Here is a 23,091-nt window from a genome sequence, read left to right on the forward strand (position 1 = left end):
GACTTTTGTACTTCATTGCAATATCATATGGCGGTAAAATTCAGTTTACTTAACCTTTAAGAGCCTTTTGATTGTTCAGCTTGAGCTAAGACTTTTATTCTGACAACATACAGAAAACATAACGTGTATATGGTATCACTTTCTCAGGTTTTTGAAATTCATGATTTCCTATCACTGATGAAATAACAAACAAATCCCTGTTCACTTTGTATTTATTTTTTAACTGCTTTAGTAGGGAAAAATAATGTTAATTGCCAGTACTTCCATATTAACAAACAACTGACATTGCATTATACAGGACTTTCATGATCTATTTGTGCAGATCATTACAACTTTGTCATCTCAGAAGAAACATAGCAGGAATGTTACATCCTAATGTTATATCCTATCCTGTATCCTGTCATAATCAAACACTGTTCTAGTGATAAAATATCTATTTTATATGTTGCGAATTAACATAGGAATGACTTGAGAGGAAACTAGAAAGGTGTATATATAAGCATTCTAGCATCTTATTGTTAAAGCCACTTTAAAGCTGCTTCTAGACATTGGATGATGATGTGAGTAAATGTTGTTTCCATTGTGATTGAGGTTGGCAGTCACAAGCTGGTCAGTCATTCCATGATTGCTAACACTGTGTTGCTTACACACAAGTCTTCGATGACTGGAGCTAGCATCCTCATCTTCACCTCTACTTGAGAAACTCGTAGCAGCCATTTTAGATGTCTGCCATTCAGTGGTCATTTCAGTTCTGTCTGGGCTCCAGCTGTTTATGCTGTAGCTGATGTACTGTTTTGTGTCTATCAGAGCATCCAAATCATTTTATGTACATGATATTATATGACCTGTGAAGTGATATATAGTGTTTCTTGTATTTTATGTGCAAGTGTTCACTTTAGACAGTTTGTAGTATAAAATTGGTAAAAATTTGGCAGATCCTTTGCTTGTTCCATCCCTCTGCAATAGCTACTATGCAAGTGTTTATTTTATACAGATATACCTAACCCCAGGTACACTCTAGTAGTATACTAACAGCCGTCCCTCATTGTGGCCTTTCTCTGCAGCTGTTAGTTTCTCTGCTGGTAGTGAATCCTTCTAGAAAACATTGGGTTATTTGTGCATTCATGCTATTCAGAGTTGTCAGTGTGGAATTAGCTTCAAAATGACTGAAGCAACAGTCTTCCTCTGCTAATACTTTAATCGACAGCAACACCATTGCATACAACTAGTAGGATAATGGTGATTTTTATTTTATTTTAAAATCTGCTCACTTAAGGGAATCGAGTGTAATGTTTGGTTGATGCATCAGCACTTAAATTATAGGTTTCACCAAACAACATTTAGAATGCACACTGCCCCAACATTGCTTTTAACAGCATTGTGTTTACTTTATTCCAGCTCTCTATCTGTACAGTAGACCCTGTACAGCAGCTTAAAGTTAGCACCTCCACTTTTACAAACACAGCTTGTCAGGGAACTTTGTACAACATAAGTCAGCCTGGAACATAAGTTATTTTAAAATGACTCTGGAATAGTAATGCTTGCAGTTATTAAATACATAACGTAGACTTACCGTTTGCCTCATTTTGTAATGAGCCAAAAAAAGACTTGGCCTGGCTTGGGTTATACACTAAGGTACTGTAAACTTTATTAGATTCTTTTCCGATTCTTTTTGTGTTTCTGAATTTCATCCTTTGGATGACCAGAAAGGGGTGCTATGTGTTCTACATGATAGAGGTTGCTATAGTGTGGTTAACCAGCTGTAAACTCAAGCCCTTGCCTCGTTTGATTGCTGAAATGCCCTTCAAGTTTTGTAAATTGCAACTTTTATATGTTTTGAATTCCTAAATTGTTTTTTTTATAAATAACATCCTTGTTTTTAAGATCAAGAGCCAAACATGTGGGAACCTTTATAAAAAAAGTGAATAACTTATGAGAAACTCCATTGCAAATGTTTTAATAGCTTTTTTTTATTTAAAATTTCAATAAAAAAACATTTCAAAGACAAGTGTCAGATTTTTTAAACAATACTGATATACATTGTATGAATACTTCTTCTGTTATGTGAATTCAGATTGAAATTAAGTTTGGAAAGTGAATTACATACATCTTTTTATTTAAGACGGCAAATGTGAAACGCACAGTTGGATCTGTGCACAAAAACTATTGTCCTAATGCGTACTGTGCTTATGTCCTTCCACAGGGAGTTTGTGCAGGATGTATCCCTTTTGGTCCCATTGCTTCATCGTTACTCTTCTGTATCTGCTTAAAGAGGTTCGTCAGTGTGCTGCACATTGAATGCTTGGAAGTCGTCAGGGATGGTGTCTGTGGACAGGGCAGGAACAGAAAATCCATTTAAATACGCTGAACCCCCTTTGCTGCTATTCAGTGCTCCTTTTGTGATCTAGGTGCTGTGCATGAAGCCTGCAATCTAGGGTACATTTTCACATCATTCAACCGTTAATAAACGGAAATTAAAGTCTCCACTCCTTTCTCAAAGAGGAACCATGTTGTGGTTCAATCAAAATTGTCAGATCCAACAACCAGCCTCTAATATCAGTTGACATCACTCACCGTTGCACCGGTACCGAAGGTTGGACCAGATTATATTTTCCTGAGAGAAACAGAACACACCCAGCCGGCCTCCTCGCATGGTTGTGTCAATGGTCACCCCAGAATCTGCCACCAGCTCTGTGCCTTCATAGAATCGGGCACTGTTCCAAACAGTCACATGTAGGATTTACACATGTTTAGTTAACAGCACGTTTACACATGTTTAGCTAAATCATTTTAGTTCAGTGTGTCTCTACTGGTCTTAGATTATAGGACCTCAAACCTGTAAACAACATGCTATAATTCCTTTGGCATAATATGCTTGCCTCACCCAGACTTTAAAACCTTGTGTCCATATTTGAAACACCTGCCCTAATTTTACCCCCTCATTCCTGCACCTTTTTCATTCCTCATTAGCCTCAAGAATCAAGGTATTGGACAGTGCTTTGTGTTGATCTTACCGGATGTACCCGACCTGGGGCCTGTGCTGGAGGTACCAGCGGTAGGAGACCTTGTCCTTCCAGCCCACATTACGTGGGTCCTTCCACAGCAGCCGCACCTGGTCATCGGTGTCTCCCGTGTGCCAGAGGGAGTTCCTCAGATGTTCTCCTGGTCCGGACTGTGATTTCACAGCCTGAGTGGAAAAGAGGGATGAGGCACTCCATGCAGATTAGGTGAATCATTAAGGGTGAGGTACATTTCTCTTTGCACATGTTGCACATTCCCCTCATCATATTACTGAAACTATCACCCAACTATCTCTCCCTGCCTGCTCTGGAGTCTCCCCCCTTCCAAAGGACATGCTACTAAGTTCCTGGAACTCTACCAATTGTAAACTGTGGAATCCAGCAAGCTGGCCTTTGAGATTAATGTTCTTGCCCTCTATTCACTCAACGAGCCGGCAATGGTGGCAGACAAACCATCTCTGGAAAATCACTTTCCAGAAGTGGGATCATCCTGTAACCCTCACACAGCTTTGTCCACATTTTTACTCCCTAGCTATCACCCTGGTCTCTCTCCCTAAGTTAAGAGTAAGTCGCTGCTGAGACAGAGACACTAAGACCACAACTTAAAAACGCTGCGGACTACTAGCAGCAGAAACCGGAGAAGAAAGATCAGGCACTTTTAATTAATGTTAAGCGTTAGGACTATGACTATACCTTGAGCTGAATGCCAGGTTCTGCCACAGCTCTGAAGGGTGTGGCCTGCCAGTAGGTCTGTTCCGTTTGCTTCCACATCACCACATAGAAGCTGGAGGAGTCCTGGTACCCAAAGATGAAGCCAGCGTAGTCATCGTCCGTCACCGTGTTCACGTGGAAGGTGCCCTCAAAGTCCACCCCACTGAAGGCTGTGTAACCTGGACAGCAGTGAGCAGTCTGGTCAGACACAACTACTCAGTCTCCGTACAGGAACGCATGTTTCTTAGGTTACTTTGGAAAAGTTGGTTTCCTGAGAGCAAAATATTCATCTCATTAAATTTTAGCCTCAATGCCTGATGTTGGAAATAAGATCAGTCATACCTACAGCAAGTCCAGGATCACTGTTCATTGTCTGTACAATCTCCATACCCTGATGAGAGATTACAAGGTTTATATAGTGGATAATTGATTCACTGCATTATATGAATTTGCAAGGTATAGTAATTGCAAACAATTACAGCAGCAATATGCATGTTGATGTCTGGACTACAAGGATTGGTAATCTTGAAAGAGGAAGAAAATATTTAATGATGCAAAAAAAAAGCATAAAAATAGACATTTCAAGGTCACATTTAAGCAATGTGGTAGCGTGGGGAATATTCAAATATAATCTCAGAATTTGAGAGTAAAAGACAGGTCGGCTGGCAATTTATCAATTTATAACTTAAGACACAGTTCCAAATATATTCAATGTCACGCTTTTCATAATACTTATAATGCACACTGGGATTTCTCATAATATGCTCTGCTTTTAAAATATTCCTTGTGTAGATTTTATAGGCAGAGTGTGGATATGAGTCACCTGATTGAGGACAACCCAGTTGGGGTCAATCTGGGCATCCCCCTCGGGGTCCAGCACTACAGTCTGATAGGCCCTGAAGTCAGTCAGGGTGACCTCTGCATTCTCAGGGCAGATGTCGATTCGGTCGATCACCTTATCCTGGTCGAAGTCTGATTCACAGATATCTCCCACCCCATCACCTGTTCAAAAAAGCACCAGTCAGGTCTACAAAATATAGGCAGAGATAAATTGGCCAGACATGGTTTTTTTGTGGACCATGTAGACCAGTGGTCTCCTACCCTGGTCTTGGAGAGCTACAGGGTCTTCTGGTTTTTGTTTTCACCTTTTTTTGGTTTTCACCAGCACCCAATTGAGACCCAAGACATCAGGTGAGTTGAGTTAACTGTGTAATCAATTGCTCTAATTGATTCATGAAGTGCAGAGTCACTATAAAAACCAGCAGACCCTGTAGCTCTCCAGGACCAGGGTTGGAGACCACCAACTCATCTTTTTGTATTTTCATGTTTCTCACTTAATGGATTTTAATTACCACTAACATGATTAACATTGGCCCAGGTTCATACATTTGTCAGGTTAAAAATTATATTTCACACCATTATCATCAATCTGGTCAGGGTTGGGCACCAGTCTGCAGTTGTCAGGTCCAGGCGGGAGGAAGTCAGGGATGTTGTCATTGTCATCATCGTCATCACATTCATCCCCCATGCCGTCTTTGTCCGTGTCCAGCTGTGAGCTGTTAATGACGTCGGGACAGTTGTCGTTGGAGTCCTGGTGCCCGTCGCCATCTCTGTGACAAACGAGAAAAGAAAACGGTCAAGCTGATGGGCCAGCGGCAGGAAGTGATTGGCGGATACAATTATTCCACATGGTACTTCTGGGCACAGCGTTTGTTCTGCTGAACGGTTGAATTTGGTTAGCAGTACCTGTCTTGGTTCGTGTCACATGAGTCTCCAATAAGGTCGTTGTCAATATCCGACTACAGTGAAAGAAAAACAGGCATTTTTAAAAATCACATCATTTATGAACATTTGAAAGCACTTCAGTTCAATACCATGAATGTCTTTGCAATCAAGGACGGCAAGTGAAACTAAACAACATTTCACATAGGATTAAAATGCCTGTAATGAAGGGTGACCCCAGGCTAACAGTACCTGGTTGGGATTGGGAATGTCGGGGCAACTGTCACAAGCATCCCCGACTCCATCATTGTCTCTGTCCCGCTGGTCACGGTTGGGGACCCTCTGGCAGTTATCCAGGAAATTCTTCAGGCCTATAGGTTGACAGAAATCAAGGAAACTGTAATAAACGTATCTATTTGCATCTCTATATAGTACTTCCACTACTATAATTACAGAGATGAGGAAACATATACATTTGATTTGAGGCAAAAGCCGCCATATCTATGTACTGTTGTGTCACAATTCCATTAGGTGGCGCTGTTGCACGCAATGCTCATTTGCAGTGTTTTCACAGATGTTATTTTCCACTGGTCTTCAACCACTTAGCTCTAGATGCAGATAAGAATAAATACTGTAGCTTCAAGAACAGAGACAGATAGCGAGAGGTTCTGTCATGCATCTGGAAGCATAGACAAGATGTCAAAGAGAGAAATACAAATGTATATATATATATATATGTTTTTTTTAATCCGTAAGAAATTATATTTAATTATTAATTTAACTGATCTATTATTATTTCCTTATTCAGCAGACGTCTTTATCCAAGAAACAGCGACATGTTATCCATTCATACAGTTGACTAATTACTACAGTAAGTAAGGCTAAGTACCTTGCTGAAAGGTACAACGGCCAAGTTGCACATGAGAATCAAACTGGTTGTCTACCTGTCTAATATTAGAACATACATTTATTTTAAAACCTGCAGACTTTGATTTAAAAAATAATTAACAGATCAATAAATAACCTGGTTGTTAAATGTTTAGAGGGAATGTCTTAAAGAAACTCCCACCGCAGTCTTGTAAGGTCTTTAAGAATATCCTTGTAGTTTAATTTAGAAATTGAACCAGTACAGGGTAAATAACCTTCCTAGAACCTTTTGAAAGTGTCGTGACATTAATCACTTATGAAATCGGAACACATTTCATCCCATGTAAAAAAAAAAAAATGTTACATTACATTTTTATAATTTATAATTATTTTATATTACAGGGTTTGATCATGGGCCCTGGCTTTCTCATTTTGTAAACAGCTTAATTGGAAAGAGCATATTTTTGAGACAGACAGACTGTTAATGTATAAATTCCACATCATTTATCACCCCCAATGAAAACAAATGGAGTCACTTAGACCAGCATGGCTGCTATTTATTTCAGCCAAAAGGTTAACATAACATAAACCGGGCAGTGGACAAATGGCCTTTGTGGGGTTTTTTAACATCTCTTAGCTTGATGGAGTGTTGGAATAGTAATTTCCTCCAAATGTTACAGGAAGAAATACCACCAATAGAGACCTCAGAATATGTTATTAAAATGTTAACAATGAACTACTACAGCAATTCATTTGGGGGTGATGAATTATTCCACTTCTGTAACCATTCTAAGGACTAAAAGTCTTCAACAAAAACCTAAAAGCAGTGTGGTGTTGTTCATGCAGAGCTACACTTAGTGCAGAGCTACACTTGGCCCTGTGTGCTGTTGAAATAGGCACTTGAGCTGTAATACTAAAAATGCAAAAGCGTGATCTATGTAAATCTCCCTGAATAGTTTTATTCATTTCAGTTTCACTATTTGTTCTATGAATGCTTTATTGTGAATTGAACAAGTTGATTCTCTGATATCCCTTGGATTAACAGAACCCATATACTGGCAGGGACACTATTTCAATGTTACCCCTTTCTCGTGACTTGTTTGTTCCTGGTTAAAGAAATGTAGTTTCTTTTAAAAGTCAATACAATGAAACAACACTTGATCTGAAAGGAATCGTGTTTCGCTTTTGTGGTCGGTTATGATCTGAACTACATTATCTCACCGTCCCCATCCATGTCGTCGTCGCACGCGTCCCCCTTCCCATCACCATCTGTGTCGCGCTGGTCTGGGTTCACAACCAAGCGGCAGTTGTCACAGGCATCTCCATAGCTGTCCTTGTCACTGTTCTTTTGATCTACGTTAGGCTTCAGATAGCAGTTGTCCTGGGTGAAAGAGGGTTGGATTGAGAGTCAGACTGTATTGGGGTTTGGAACTCTTGTGGCCTGGAAAACAAGGCAGGGTTTGGGGGTACCTGCTCGTTTATAATTCCATCTCCATCCGCGTCCCCATCACACGCATCCCCTTGCCCGTCCCTGTCTGCATCTTCCTGTCCTGAGTTGGGGACGAAGATACAATTGTCCTGAAAAGGATACAGAGATTAAATACAATGCAAAAATTTCCAATAGATTTTTCCTCCTTCACTGTTGCAGATGCAGATTAACGCACAAATCCCACACAATTCATATCACCTTTCTGCAGGTTGGGTCTTTGCACTTGAGCTTCTCGTCAGGATAGCCATCAATGTCTGTGTCCTTGCCACACAAGTATCCATTTCCAGCCCAGCCAACTCCACACTGAGACACGCAAAGAGACCAAAGAATTGCATTTCACTGATATTCCTGCACGTGGTATTATGCGTACAATCAAAAAGGATAAAATGATTATTTGTCAAAGACCTCCAGATCAACAAAGGAGATCACAGCTCCCATTCTAGAATTTAAAACCATGAAAGAGTCAGTAAGGTCTCCTAAACACAAAGTCAGCAGTTAGGAACCTCTGCGGTTTCTTTATAACCTGTATGGTTCCACACCCCAGGCACCACGCTGTTGCACAGCCTGTGCCGATTCTCACCATGCAGCTAATGCTGCCGTCTCTCTCCATTATGCATTGCGCGTTGACGTCACACGGATTCTGCAGGCTGTTCCCACAGCTCTTCTCTGGCTTGCAGCCCTTCACCTGGTCCCCTGTGAAGCCATCTTTACAGCTTCCGCAGTGGTATGATCCCTGGGAAGACACCAGAATGTGGGACATGTAGTCTTGCTGACCCAGACACAATGGCAATGCCTGGACAGGCAACTATAAAAGCTTTAATATCCACCAACTTCCCTGGACTCCTTCTAGCAAATCTTAAATTAATGATAACAATTAATCATGACTCGTTGTGGTCTCATAAACACATATGTGGAGACAAGGATGGTTCACACAGGCACTAACATGACAAATGATATGTGAAATCATTTCCGGTTCCCCTGGTTGAGTGTGACAGAGAACAAAAGAGCAAAGTTCTGCATGTGTCCTGCTGAGCGGGTGGAGAGCTAGATGAACAGAAGAAGCGGCACGCCCTTACCATAGAGTTGTGACAGAGGGAGTTGGCCGCGCACCCACCGTTGTCGGGCCCCTGGCACTCATCAACATCGTTGCACTCCTGCATGCAGCACAGACACCAGTGAGCAAACCTAACCTCTCAAACTGCTCAAGATTACAGGAATACCAAAATGACTACTTTGAGTGGAGTTATACATTTTCTCATTGCCTCTCTACGGTCAGTTATTCATGTAAACTATTTTCACTTAATGGTATTACATAAAATGCAGAGAAAGTAGTGCAGATCTTCTCCACTGAATGTTTTATCAAATTACTATTATCAATGATGCTTGAAAGGCAATTGAACTAATTAATGAATGCTCAACCATATGCAAACTCTGTGCCACTCCCTAACACTTCTGTATGCTGACATGCACAGTATAGAAAAGAATGCACGTTATTTTGGCGTACAGACACAAACCGGACGCTGAAACGCTGGCACTTGGCGGTTTACCTGTTTGTTTGTTTGTGCGTAGATGATGCCCACCCCCTCGAGGATCTGCCCAGTGTAGCCTCGAGGGCAGGCCTCACACCTGAAGCCTGGGGCTGTGTTGACACAGCGCACTCCAGGGAAGCAAGGGTTAAACTGGCACTGTAAACAAACGACAGCGATGTATCACCTTGCAGATGACCATAACAGATGCACAAAGCTCAGAATGGAATTTTAATCTCAGTGAGACTAACCACATTTCTGGGCCTGTGCCTCATACATTTTCTATGGTCCTTAAATGGACCACCCAACACTATCAAGACAAATAGGAACATGTAATCTGCCTGTGACACATTGCCAGCTTTTAGTCACAGGAAGCTCTGTACCCCCAACACCTGATTCATGGGTCAGATCACGCAATCCTAAACATAACCCCCAATCCTAAACCTAACCTCCAAATGATACATATTAAGGTTAAAGCTTGTTGATGGAAACGTTTTCTGTTTTATAGCACAATACAGTTGAAAAGTAATACGAAAAGTGACGCAGTTGGGTTTACCAGTCTGACACAAATCCAGAATGCAATTCATCATTTCCATCACATGGTTTTGCTCTTTTAGCATAGTGGAATATTAGAACATCCAGGTTGGCATCCATTAACCCTGATATTATGTTTGCGGTATATTTGACCCTAAACATAAAAGGTAGCATAAAATTTAAACATAATATCAGGGTGAAGTCAAAGTAATACCCCATCTTGGGAGACCAAAAGTGCCTTGACTCTTGACTGTAACTTCCAAAATATCCTTAATGACGTACATTGAGGGATGAATGTACGTCATTAAGGATATTTTGACAAAAATATAAAATAAAAACTGAAAATTTATTTTGGTTGTTTTTATGATCTCGCTCTGAGGTTACGTAAAATAGCCACTATAAATGACCTCTGTATGAAATTAAATCAGAATTGGAAAGTAATAATTATCTCAATGTCTTCAAATAGGGGATAGAGGCTGCCTCAGGTTTCCGCCATTAACATTATGACTTCACAGGCTTAGTCATCCAACACTCTCTCAATCAAGTCTATGCTGTACTAATAGTGATAGATTAATCTGAATTTGACTTGCGTGACCAGTCAATTGCAATTACTCAAATTGACTGAAAGGTCCATCATTAGTCGAGTTAATCAGTCTAATTTTCACAGCTAAACTGTGGTTGATGTGGCCTTTTACATTTTTTTCAAGGGTACAGACTATTTGGCGATCACTGAAAATGGATGATTGATTGGAGTATGGGGCCTATGGGAATCGGGGGGCAATAGAGTAAGGCGGGACATAAGGAGAAAAGGTATTACTGAAGTAGCCACTATGGATTACTGAGAACTGACCTGTGTAGAAGCAGTCAGTCAAGTAATATCTAACTGTAACCCTATTGACCGTTTCAGTTTAGACTGCTAAGCTACAAGTTCCAATGGGAAATTTGGCCAGACGAGTTGAGTGAAAGCCAGAGCTCTGTTTATCATAAGTGCTACTGATGAGAAACCACAATAAAATGCTGTTATTATCTTTAGAATCCTATGCTTTGTGCAAATTCCCTCTCTGGCTGTAAGTGATGAATGCTAAGTAACCACAATTAAATAAAAAGTATTGAGTGACTGAACTCTCGAGTAAACAATTTAGATTTTAATGTTTGGCTCCAGTTTGGACACTGGGAGGCAAGGCCATCTGGAGCACTCCTGGAAACGTGAGGTGCTGTTGTCCTAATGGGCATTATTGGAAAATGTTTTGCTTTCATCCAAAAACAATGTAATGATCTCATGAGATAATTAGTTATCTCATTGTTTAGAAAAAAGTTCACAATTTGAAAAATTTAGTGGAAAGTATGCTGTTCTGTGCCAGTATGTGTGTTTTGGAGAGAGAGAAAGCACCACCCAAATTAGTCAAAGGATATTAACAGTATGAGCAAATGTATGTAGAAACAAATTAATGACAGCTATGAAAAAAAAAACATAGAACTAAAAATATAAGTATGTTATCCATTTCCATTTTTAAATTATGCATTTAATTAATTCAATAATTTGGGTGTTGTTTTCCTGCTTCAAAGGTAAATAATTAAAACAATTTAACACGGTTGAAATTTTCTTGCGGCATTGCAAATGTCATCCTATATTCTGTCTGTGGTAAATATGAAGTAGAAACTATTTACCTCATCCACGTCATCACATCTGAATCCATCGCCAGTGTATCCATCAGGACAAGGCCCACACTCTACCCCATCTGTTGTCTCAAAGCACATGTCGTCTCGGAAGCACACTCCAGGGGCACACCTTGGCTTCAATACATTATCTGTGCCGCCCAGTCCTTAAAATATACCACAAAAAAATCACAAGACCCTGTGTATTTTCATCATTAATCTATGGAGTTAATAACATTTTAAAGGCATACCATTTACTTTATAGAGAGCTATAAGTTACAATTAATATATCTTACCACAGGCCTGACATTCCGAAATGGTATTCCTCAGGAAAGAAGTCTCTTTGACCTGTAACCAAAACAAAACAAAAGAAAGGCATTTAAAGATCAAGACCTGGTGAAGATGGATTGGAGAACTTAAGGGCAATAAAAATAGACTACCTGCTGGGTGATGATGTCTTTTAGTTCGGCAATGACCTTGGTGAGCTCAAGCATTTGATTGGACAGTTGCTTTGTATTGACACCTGCAGGAAAGGGTTCTATTAGCCAAAGTGCAGCTCCATCATATAAGGGCATATATAACTGGAGGAAAAGAAAGCACCTATTGGCATACCCATGGGATAGCTGATATCCAAATGTCTAAATAATGGCAGAGACTGGTTTAATAATGTTGGGATAAAGTTCAAAAATAAAAATTCCAAGTGTCATGCATTGTTATAGTCTGCATGTATTTTTCAAGAGGATTGTGAAACAAGCATCTCAAATCTGTGACAGCATGTTAAAATGTTGCCACTGGTTAAAAAGGTTCAAATAATTCATTGGAATTTCATTAAAACCTTACCCAAAACTTGTACTGCGTCACTCTGTTGAAAATAGCAGTTTTGTAAGGAAGCAACATTTTCAAATGAATCTCCAATCACAAGCTTCAGTTCTTCCAGCTCCTCCTACCAAGAGAAAAATCATGAAAAGACTGTGAATCTGCACCCTTCCCTCCATAGTGGAAAACACCATCATACTTGAGTTCTCTACAGGCTATTTGGACAGAAGTTCAATCGTAGTAACAGAACATCAGCTGTGTTGAAATGCTCCTTTGGAAAAACATTGCCTTTCCTACAACAAAGGTAGGTCCGTGCGCTTAGATTTTGAGAATATATAACTGTGAAAATATATAAGGACCTCACATCCTTGTGGCTTTGCTATTTGGGACTATGTACTCTTAAGCACTCAATATTCAGCATGCATCACTGTGATTGTTTCTTTACACCGTATGCTGTAGCTTTATTCACTCACTTGGGGTCTCCTTTGCATGGACCTGAGCTCCACCGCAGGGGGTCCTGGCGGGAGGCCCCGGAAGGCGGCGGGCAGGTCCGCCACGGTCTCGACGAGCCGGCAGTCCACGTACAGCTCCGTGCCGACGGAGCCGTGCTGCATGCCCTTGAAGCGGAACATGAGGCTGTGGCGACGCCCGTCCGCCAGCGGCACGTTGTTGAAGGTGACGGTGCTCATCCGTCCGTCGCTCCTCAAGTACCGCAAAGTCGCTGTCACGGAGACGGGGGGGGAGTCAACAGTGGAAGGGCTCCAATACGAGAGCCACCGCGAACCACTCATGAATTCCCTGTGTGTCCGAATACATATCTATCCTTAATTGGAAAATCCAACCACCAAAGGATAGGAGTTTTTCTATTGTTAGAAGATTGATCAAAATTTTGATCCCGGAATAATGAAAATCGCACAAAAACTGTGAAAGTAAAATTTAATCCGGTGTCCACCATAAAAAGTGTTTGTAACAATAAAGTTGCCGGTTATAGTTAGCATGCTAAGGAAAAGCATGCAGATATGGTATACCTACCTCTGTTGAGCTTCCCCAAAACTGTAAACTCAAAATATTTTCCATTGTCCCTGGGATTGTAAAGGCCAAACACTGTGGTTCCAGTCTTGGGCTGCAGCTTGAATGATGTCAGAATAAAAGCCTCATTCACAGACTGACCCTTCAGTCCTCCCTGGAGCAGGTCTGGCAAACACTCCGGTGATGCCAGGAGGTCATAAACTGCAAGGTAAGAAGTCCAGTAAGCACCAGTCCAGAACAAACTCAGTGAGTCAGTGAAGCTTGTCTTAGGTGGTTACTGGGAAGGCTAGTCTGGGTTTCATTTTGTGTGCTGTGTTATTGAGTTAGCTCTCTGAACTCAAATGGCCTTTTGCTTAATTTACTTCAGTTTGGTTCTTCAAAGAGATGTGGATATGTATGCTTTTGCTCCTCCAAAAAAACATGTGGCTGTTTTATGTAACAGTTTGTTTGAGATAGTGGCTAAAGAATGTTTGTTGATGTATATGACGATGAAGGAAAGAAATCTGTGAGAGGCAATAGTTTTCTAAATATTGTAAGATACTCTAAATACTCTACAGAGGACGCAATTTAAACAGGAAGTGCACACATTGACATGCGCAGTTTGACTTACTTATCTTTGCAGGTACTTAAAAAACATACGGTACTTTGCCCTGGTCAAATTGGTAGCAAATGCTTCAGGAATGTGCCTTCCACTGCCAAATTTCAAGGATCAGATCCCTCTCTTCGACTGGGGAAGATATGTTTGTACTTTCACAATGAACTCTTGAGTCCTCCTACATCAGTGTTTCAGACTACAATAGTTGCCAGCTTGCCTGAAAGTCCCATAGTGATGGTGTGAATGTATGCAATCACATGTGGCCAGGCTGTCAAACAAAGTCTTTGTCGGTGCGTCCATGCACCTCCAACTTACCGTGCCCAGTTGTTCTGGGGACGGATGTTACAGCGACAGACAGAGCTGTTTGGCCAAACGTGACTTGAATCAAACACCGGGTCCCCCCATGAAACAGTACAAACACAATCATCCCTCTGCAAAGCCAAAAGCTTCGTTCGATGGTTCTGCTTTGACTGCAGTCAGTTGAGATTGTGAAAGTCTCTCCCAAAGTCATTATTTGTCAAAGTCTATTTGCTGCCTCTGCCCCTCCTCCTGCCACCCCTAATAAAATGTCTTTCCTTTACCCTTCAGAAATGAGAGAACTAGTGCACTTTGATAAGTGTAACCAACATAAAAGTCTGCCCTAACACACCAGAGAAGGCAAGTAGGTTCCTCAAAATTGAATACAAGTCTGAGACGGTTCATTGACTTCAAAGAAGGAAAAAAATGGGACAACTCCAGTTTCTTTTGTGATAAAATCACCTTCTGAAACTAGATGCTATCAGACTGCAAAAGTGGTTGCAGTAGGTGGCAGAGTCTGAACTGAACGCAACGGATACTGAAATTTAAACCAATCCCTCAATCCCTACAGGAATATATATATATATATATATATATATATATATATATACAGAAACAGAGGGAATAATTATTTAACTAAAAAAATTATCCAGGAACTTATGAATGGTTTGATCTTGGATGTGCTTTTTGAACAGAACAGTGGGCACTCTAATTGTTTGTACATGCATTATAGCAGACTGTCAATAAATGTTCCCAAGCGTGGGCTTTTGCTGTGGCTTTTGATTAAATCAAAACCAGGTGAAGATTAGCACTAGAGGGACCACTAAAGTCACTGAAAAGGTCTAGTTATGCTTGGCCACATGTACTATAACAATCCTCTCAGAACTGAATGAATCAGTACACTACAGCCCTTGAACATCTACTGAATTACCTTGAAGAATTTTCTCATTTGAAATGTGTGCATGGACTATGTTTATTTTAGCTTCAGCCAATGTAATCACAGACTTTATAAATAAAATGGGTGTTTTTCTGTTTATGTTGGATGCAATACTGTTCTATTCAATATTGTCAATCATTGGGTCTGTTAGAGTCATCATGCTTTTGTGGTGAGTCCCATATTCCGTACTATAAATGTAACCTGCATGCCTGTGATTGGGAGGGAAATTAACCAAATGTCTGTGGTAAATAATTTCCTCTTGAAAAATATTCATTTTGGGTTAAAAAAAAAAAACTATTTTTCTTCTAACACAAAGAGACTTGTGTCACATCAGAAGAAAATATTCTGTTTGGAAATGTGAAACCAGACAAATTCCATACTCATAGATCATCAGTAAGAATTATTACAAACTTAGAAACTAGAGCAAATTAGGTTCACCTGGTGTCTAAACGCAGAGCCAATTTTGCCTTTAAATGCTCTTTAAATGTTCTAAAAAAAATGAATGTATTTTAAAAACAATACTTTTTTGAGCATGTTTTAGACAGACAAAAAAACCTGTAACGTGTGCTTTGTAATATGTGTAAAGAGAATGCAGGTATACTTCATGCAGTATATAGAATAAAATAAATGTGAGCAAAAAGTAAAAAATGAGCAGATACTCACTTGAGCTTTCGGCTTGTACACCTATGTACAACTGTAGCAGCATCTGCAAGAGGAATAATAACCTCGTCCACAACCCCATTTCCCTTTACCTTCACTGAGTAAAACCTCTGTAGTCCAAATAGCAGTGCCTCTCTGTGGCACAGCTGCTGTGAATAAAACACTCCCGGTGTCTGGCTGGCTGGCTTATAAAAGGCAGGAGCCTAGGCAGTCATGGCTTCAGAGCGAGGTGTCTCCTGGGGCTTCCGGGTGCAGGGCTGCTCTGTTTCCTCCACCGTGCTCCAGAGTGGCGGCTCAGGGGGAGTTTATGCCCTAATCAGACGGCCCCACACCGAGAAGGTGTGACCAAGGATGTTCAGCCCATTGGCTCCTGGGGGAACATGTGTGGGACACCACACTTTTTTTTTTGTTCAATTCTTTACTCTTTCCGTTGCTTATGGGTTGCGTAAAACACGTGGGCTGCCGATACACAGCTTGTTCAGTTTTACAGTTAAACATAAAAACTTTAACGGCTGACTTATTGTGCAGTGTTTTTGCTTTTTGTATTGATATCCAGCTGCGTTTTTGGGCCCACCAGAAAAAAGTTTATTTGAATTTTTTATATAATACAATTGTCTTGGAGGGCAAAAATATGCTGCAGTGAAAATAATATCAAAAATATGACTTATTTTTCATCCTCTACACAGAACAACATACTGCAGTAGGCTATATGGTTATTGAGATTAAGACCAGAGACTTGTGAATGAATTTCCAAGTCATAGATATGGGACAATAAAGTAGGATTTATTTCAAATATTTCTTATTTGTTATCTATAGACAGCGTTGCAGCCAGGACATCACCTAAATTGCATAAGACACAATGTAAGACATGTGACTGCTTGGGTTGAATTTTCTTGCTCCATTTATTCAACACCTTGCCTGTATTCCACTCATAAACACTCCCCCTTATAACCTGCAACCCAGGCTCCCCAGAGAGATGAGGCTATTAGCTGAGCTCAGACATCTTTGTTTATCCGGAGGATAGCAGCACATGGAAGTCTAGTTCCACAAGTCTGTGAAAAATCAAAGTACTGGAAAAAAACAAGCAGTCATGTAGCCTTTAACTTTGCATGAATCATGAACAAGAGATACTGTTGGGCCACCTAAGATGATGGGAAATGGTTCACTTTATACATTAAGGCCTTTGTCTACATATAGCAGGGTGTTTTTCTAAAATAGTGTCACAAGAAAGATTTGGTTATATTGCTTTAATGAACAATGTGTGCAATTGCTAAAAGAACAAGCAGTATGTCTAAATTACATTAAATCGTACAGTTACTGTATAAACTCTGAATAAACCCAGTCAAATTTCAGAGAAGAGTGGGGTTTCAGATCAGCATACGTTCATTTCTGCATATATGTGTGTCTGAAGTTTGTTTTTTTCTCCATAATTCTGTATTTCTGAAAATTTGCGGTTGATGGTCGAAACACTCACTTCCAGAGGGCATGTATCCAGTAATTCAATATACCTGGTTCTCATATAGCTCATTCTTCACCACTGGTCTTGGAATGGTTGTTGAATTATCTGCCCAGAAGATGGAGGAAAGGACATTCCTGTCCAAGTACTCTGATGAATCATTCCAAATTATTGGCTCCTTATGGAATAACAATTTTGGTGAAAGTGATGCAATTGATATGGTATGTAATGCATTTCCAAATAAAGCCATCAGTATTTACAACATGGACCTCTTCTGAACATCTCCCACAGTTGCGGGAAGCTTATGTCATATATTTTTGAGGCCATAAATCATTACTTTAGATACGTGCACAAGGTCACCAGTAGATAACAACCCAAAATCCCAAAACATCTTGTGATAGCTTGCAGGTGTCACAGCTTTTTAGATCTTTCAGAATGGATGTACTCAGGTTTTCAAGTAGATATCCATCTACAGAAAAAACGAAACTGGATTTTAATTATTTCATTTAAGATGAGAATAAATGTTGACCATTTGCATTACTTTTGCAACAGCTTTAATTCAAGAACTGTCAATTTCATAATATTGTGTAAGGAAAAAAAAAAGAATGAAAAAGTGAAACTAGAATTTAACAAATTTGCTTAAGCATAGACATATGGAAAGTTTCAGTTGACCTGACCCATGCCACAGTTTCATGGGTTCTGAGTCCTGTCATTCTGAACTGTATCCAAGTCATCACCGCAGGTCTAGGAATGAGGATCCCATAGCAAGCTGAGCAAGACACAAACCGAACCAGGTATCTGTTAATGGTATATTCTCAGAATTTTAAAATCCGCACGAGGATTGATGATATAGATAGATCATTCATGATGGTTTAAAAGTACTGTTTCATTCAGTATTTAGTAGTACAGTGAAATTTAGTAGTACAGTGAAATGTGAGCCAACCTATTTTTTTATTATCCAGTGAAGACGCGCTGTTATGGTGATTGGCAGAAGATTGGCGATGCTATTTCCTGCAGTGCATTGTCTGGGTAAATAGGTATTTAAAATGAATAACATTTAATCATTGGATACAGGGCTGATTACTTTTTTCTGTTTGCTTCAGATGAATACAGAGGTGCATTCAATGAAGGAGTCTGCACAGTGCACATCTTAAGCACTTAAGTAGTTATAAATATAGAGTAATTGTATTTTTGTGAAAATGTCTTTCCTTAGTAGTAAACAGTTAAACATGTTTATATGCCGCACTTGGGTATTACTTATTGTGCTACTATTTTGTTAGCTAAACTGTTTGATGCATAATGTTAAAAGTAGCTTTGAAACACTTTTCAAAGGGTATTTAAAAATCTCATAAGATTTAGAAAGAAAACAAAAACGCTATGCAATGTGAATGGGGCAGAAAGTAAAATATCCTGATAAATCAATGATTGAGTCACGCTTCATTGGTATCCATTGGAGTATCTCTTAAATGTTGACGAATGTTGTCAAAAACTATGATGGTTGGACATCAGGTCTCGTGCCTTCCTTTCCCGCTATGAGAGTTCCAGCAAAAGTTTAATATAACAAACCCCCCGATTCACAGAAGCCATCTGGAAAACTGACTTTTCCCGTATCTAGATGATGTAATAACCCATAAAAGGTGTTTGACAGTCTGTGCTGCAGCAGCAGAAGTCATATACTGTAGAGTGAGTCATTCATTTCATTCACTCCAAGGTTGGCTGTCATACAGGGACACCAAATGGTGAGGAACTAGGCTTTCAAGCTTGGATTATGTAATTCTATCTGTTTTCTCCCCAACACAAAACTGTTCTCCATCAGGCTTCTTTCTGTATTACTTGACACATTTACGATGATTAGACTGATCTACTACTGATGCTTTTGCCAGACACACATCAAACATGTATGTAGTTCTATGTAGCTTTTTAAAGTAACACATTGTAGAAGGGGATTCGTTTAATGAAAAGGCACAAGTGCAGTGTCAAAGTGGGGTACACACATGCGGCTGTACACATCTGTATTTAATATCAGTCTGTAACATGTGCCTGGTCCTCTAAAAAAAACACACAACATTTATATTGCTGTTTCACTTATAAGCACAAAAAGACAAATACATATATTGTCCAGCAGTGTGCCCTGCCTCATACAGATATTATAAGCTGTGTAAAAATCTGATGAATTTCAGAGAAACAGCATTTTATTATACTCTGGCAGTTTTATGCGATAGCCACACATTAGTTAGCATGTATTCCAGGGGAGAAAAATAATAAAAATCAGCTCATATCCGAGCTGTAATTAAAACAGCTTCTATAAACAACTGACGAAATTTTTAAAAAAGTTTTGCTTTGAGAAGCACATAGCAGCACTCAACCATTCATTCTAGTGGTTTACAACTTGTGTTAAATTCTTTTTTAAAAGTCAGTGATAGAGACTGGATGGCAAATTCTTTTTTCGTCATTAGTTTATAAGAAGCTAATATTGCAAAACTGGACAAACAAAGAAGCACCTACACTTCAAAAATGGAAAACATTAATTGAATATTACTTGAGTATTGAAAGGACAATGTCGAAGGACAGTAACAAAGAGAAACAATTTCACAAGATATGGAGCTCAATTTACGAAGCTCTGTAGATTGAGTGGAGCCGCAAAATCACCCAGCATCCATAAATTTTAAGGAACCCTGTGTTTCGTCTTTAATTTGTTCTGTTTTGTCATATGTCTGTATGTGTGGGTGTGTGTGTGTGTGTGTGTGTTTGTGTGTGTTAGTGTGTGTATGTGTGTGTGTGTGTGGGAGTGATAAGTGTGTATATGTTTGTGTGGGTGGGGATGCAATATTACCTGTGATGACAATCGTATGTGACTGTAGGGTACTTGTGGATGAGCAACTCTACCATAAATAAATATATTTAATTATGTTTTTATTACATTTGAAATTTAAGCACAATAATTCCAATTGTGAAACATATTGGAAATTAAACATGTACACATTTTAAAAGAGGATATGGCGGGTTGGCTGCTCAAATCTTTGGGCTGAAAAAAAAGAGAGAACAGTTTGCTTGGTTTACCACAGCATAAATGGCTAATGGGTCTATTCTGGATTCTGCATTACAGATTTTTGGTTGGCTTAAAATGTGATTTTTTTTTCAGATAGATATTGTCTGATCCATTAGGATATTTGATATAGCAAGGAGGCGCTGTAGCTAGCCACACTGATCTATTGCGCAATATAACCACTTTCTGTAGAAGCTTACTTATTTCTCTGACGACAAAGAGAATGCAACCATTTCATAATTTAAAAAACGACCAACGTACACTGGAATGTGGCAGGAGCCGGTAAACAGTGTTCGTATTAAGACACAATTGTGCTTCAGCAAGGGGACATTTACTTTGATTCACATCAGTTGCCTAGTTCCTGACTGTAAGTGGATGAATGCTTAATTAAAACGTCCAACTCGCTACAAAGATCTTATAAATCCATACCATCCAAATTAGGGAATTTCCAGGGGGCTGCAGTGTCTGCTGGTTTTTGTGGTTTTCTTTCAATCAGCTGCCAAATAAGGCCTTGAGAGCAGGGTGTGTGGATTTTTTAGCCAATCAGTGACTTACAGTTAAATTAACCACTTGTGTCAAGAATACCCCGAAAACTAACGGACACTGCGGCCCTCCAGGACTGGAGTTTGACACCTGTGGGTTTAGAGTATACTCTGAGCACTCAGAGAGAGGAGAATTCTGACTTTAGTAATGGCTAAATGGGTAGTGAGTCTATGATCAACCAGATAATTCTCAGGTACTCCAATGACAACATGGGCAATGCGCTTATGAAACTATTTATGCCTTGCATCCATTTTAAATTCTCTATTATTCAGAGTAAAGATCTGGTTATTCAGGATCCATGTGATGCCAAATAATAGGCAATCCTGGTACAAAGGTACAAATGGTCCATTATTACAAAGTCTACATTTGACACCCAGGACCCAGGAACTCAATAATTTAGACAGTATAAAATGATCTACTGTAACTTATAACATGTATGACCCACTGTGAGCTGTCCTATACAGTATAAATTAGTATAAATTTTTATAAATTTATCACTGCAGATTCATCAATCAACATAATAATAATAACAATAACATATAACACAAGAAGACCAGGTCAAAACCTAGTATATGGCTGGACCTCTCCGGCCGACCAATGGTGTAACTTCATCACTCAGTGACTCAGTCACAGACATTCGCGTTTGTAGGGCTGGCCCCGCTGTTGCGGTCCAGCCAAAAATACTGCACAGACACATCGCAAACAACCTTTCCCCATATTCACTGTTCAGTTCACAAAGTACTTTCAAGGGGATTTGAAAGGAAATTGAACAGCGGCATTAACATATCTCTGGGACATGCTGTAAACTCCAAAAGCCGTGGGTTTTGAACAGCTGGTAAAGCCGTCTCCTATCTGCAAGCTGCAGACAGACAGAGATTCCCTGTGCACTGGTGATATTAGAATGAGGTTCCTGTAGACCACATGATCTCACCGCTCTGGAGTCTTGCTGAAATCACTGGGTCACTTATGATGTGGTCAATGAGATCATCCAAACCGTAAGGTTTAGTCACAGCTATTTTTAGACTAGATTTCAGTATGAGATTGACTAGTCAAGGAGCCGTAGTGGAAGTGATATTACTCTTATTACTATTCTTCCTGTTCAGATGTGGTGTTGAATATTAGGTGTTAAGCTTAGAATATGAATAATCGTAGCATTCACTTACTGGCTAAAGATGATTTCTTTTGCTTCAGTAATATTTCAGCACTAACTGTACGTGTGGCACCAAAAACATAGCATCATAGCTACAGAAACATCTGTTCGTGATAATCACAAAGTATAAACACACAATCAGAATTAGTCTCTTGCTGAAGAAATTTGCCATACTTTAAGAGATCATTTACAAGAAGGGATACAAATAAAACCATTTAATTAAGCAACCGTCATCACCAGTGCCCAGTCTGGAAGAGGGCGTCTCAGACCTAAATTATAATCTTCACATCCAAGCCTCTCTCATTAGATTTTGTGTGAAGCCAAATGGCCCCTGCTTATGTGCTGCCCCAAAGATTAAAGTAATCTCCTTTATACTCAGCAAACACAGTAGTGCAGCTCCAGTAGCAGAGGGGCATGGAATGGGCTTTCAGGATTAGCATTCTCTAAAGCAAACAGACAAACAGAAATGGACTGTAGCATTACTTCATCCTCCATGTTTACACAGTGATAAAAACCTGTCTGCTCTGTTGGTATCTGTTACCTCTAGCCCACAGGAAATACTATATCTTAGCCTCACTCTTTTGTTATTTCCCCTGCAGAATCAATTAATATGGCATTGTCTGATTGTGAAAAGTATGTTTTCTTTGGTATTGCATAACTGAGTCAGTCTGGGCACTAAACGTATTTTCTGTAGGAGTATGACAGGATATGTATCAATGAATTATTACAAGACAAGTGAAAAACAAGAACATATTAGCCTGTGGGGCCAAATGGAGCTTTCGTTAATGATCTTAACATGTGCCTGGTCCTTTTCCCCATTTGGGGCACATATCCTTGGCCCTTTCTGAGGTGCTTGTTTTTAAGTGAGCACTAACCTGTGCTACTGTTCACATATCAACACTGAAACCTCTGGGAGACAGAGGTCTGCTCATAGCCATTCCCTGAAAGGGTCACAGTCATATAAATGATGTCCAATAAATCTTGGCCAGAAGTTTAAAAGTTTAAATACACAGTGCTTTTCTCACAGAACATTAGAT

At 39.7% G+C, this 23,091-nt stretch overlaps 1 protein-coding gene across 1 annotated transcript; it reads right to left on the reverse strand.

Moving 5' to 3' along the window:
• Positions 1-1,949: 1,949 nt before the first annotated feature.
• Positions 1,950-16,157, reverse strand: LOC135240045 (thrombospondin-4-B-like). Its single transcript, XM_064309173.1, has 22 exons — positions 15,863-16,157; positions 13,374-13,571; positions 12,815-13,062; positions 12,366-12,468; positions 11,966-12,048; positions 11,822-11,873; positions 11,538-11,692; positions 9,357-9,494; positions 8,886-8,963; positions 8,390-8,542; positions 8,008-8,112; positions 7,791-7,898; positions 7,542-7,701; positions 5,706-5,824; positions 5,478-5,530; positions 5,148-5,341; positions 4,555-4,733; positions 4,074-4,122; positions 3,714-3,910; positions 3,015-3,187; positions 2,575-2,714; positions 1,950-2,325 (listed from the first exon to the last, which is right to left on the reverse strand). The coding sequence occupies exons 1-22, from the start codon at positions 15,939-15,941 to the stop codon at positions 2,267-2,269; spliced, it is 2,823 nt and encodes a 940-aa protein (XP_064165243.1). The 5' UTR covers positions 15,942-16,157; the 3' UTR covers positions 1,950-2,266.
• Between the last annotated feature and the right edge of the window lie 6,934 nt (positions 16,158-23,091).

The sequence above is a fragment of the Anguilla rostrata genome, chromosome 14, assembly GCF_018555375.3.
Source record: "Anguilla rostrata isolate EN2019 chromosome 14, ASM1855537v3, whole genome shotgun sequence".
Classification (NCBI taxonomy): domain Eukaryota; kingdom Metazoa; phylum Chordata; class Actinopteri; order Anguilliformes; family Anguillidae; genus Anguilla; species Anguilla rostrata.

Bases quoted from the DNA above. Each gene is read 5' to 3' on its own strand.
- LOC135240045 (XM_064309173.1), bottom strand. From the start codon at position 15,941: ATGGGGTTGTGGACGAGGTTATTATTCCTCTTGCAGATGCTGCTACAG. The intron at 5,825-7,541 runs GTGAGATAATGT...GTCAACCTATAG, and splicing joins CGACGACATGGATGGGGACG to GCCTGAAGAATTTCCTGGAT. The intron at 4,123-4,554 runs GTGACTCATATC...ATCTCTCATCAG, and splicing joins ACTGGGTTGTCCTCAATCAG to GGTATGGAGATTGTACAGAC.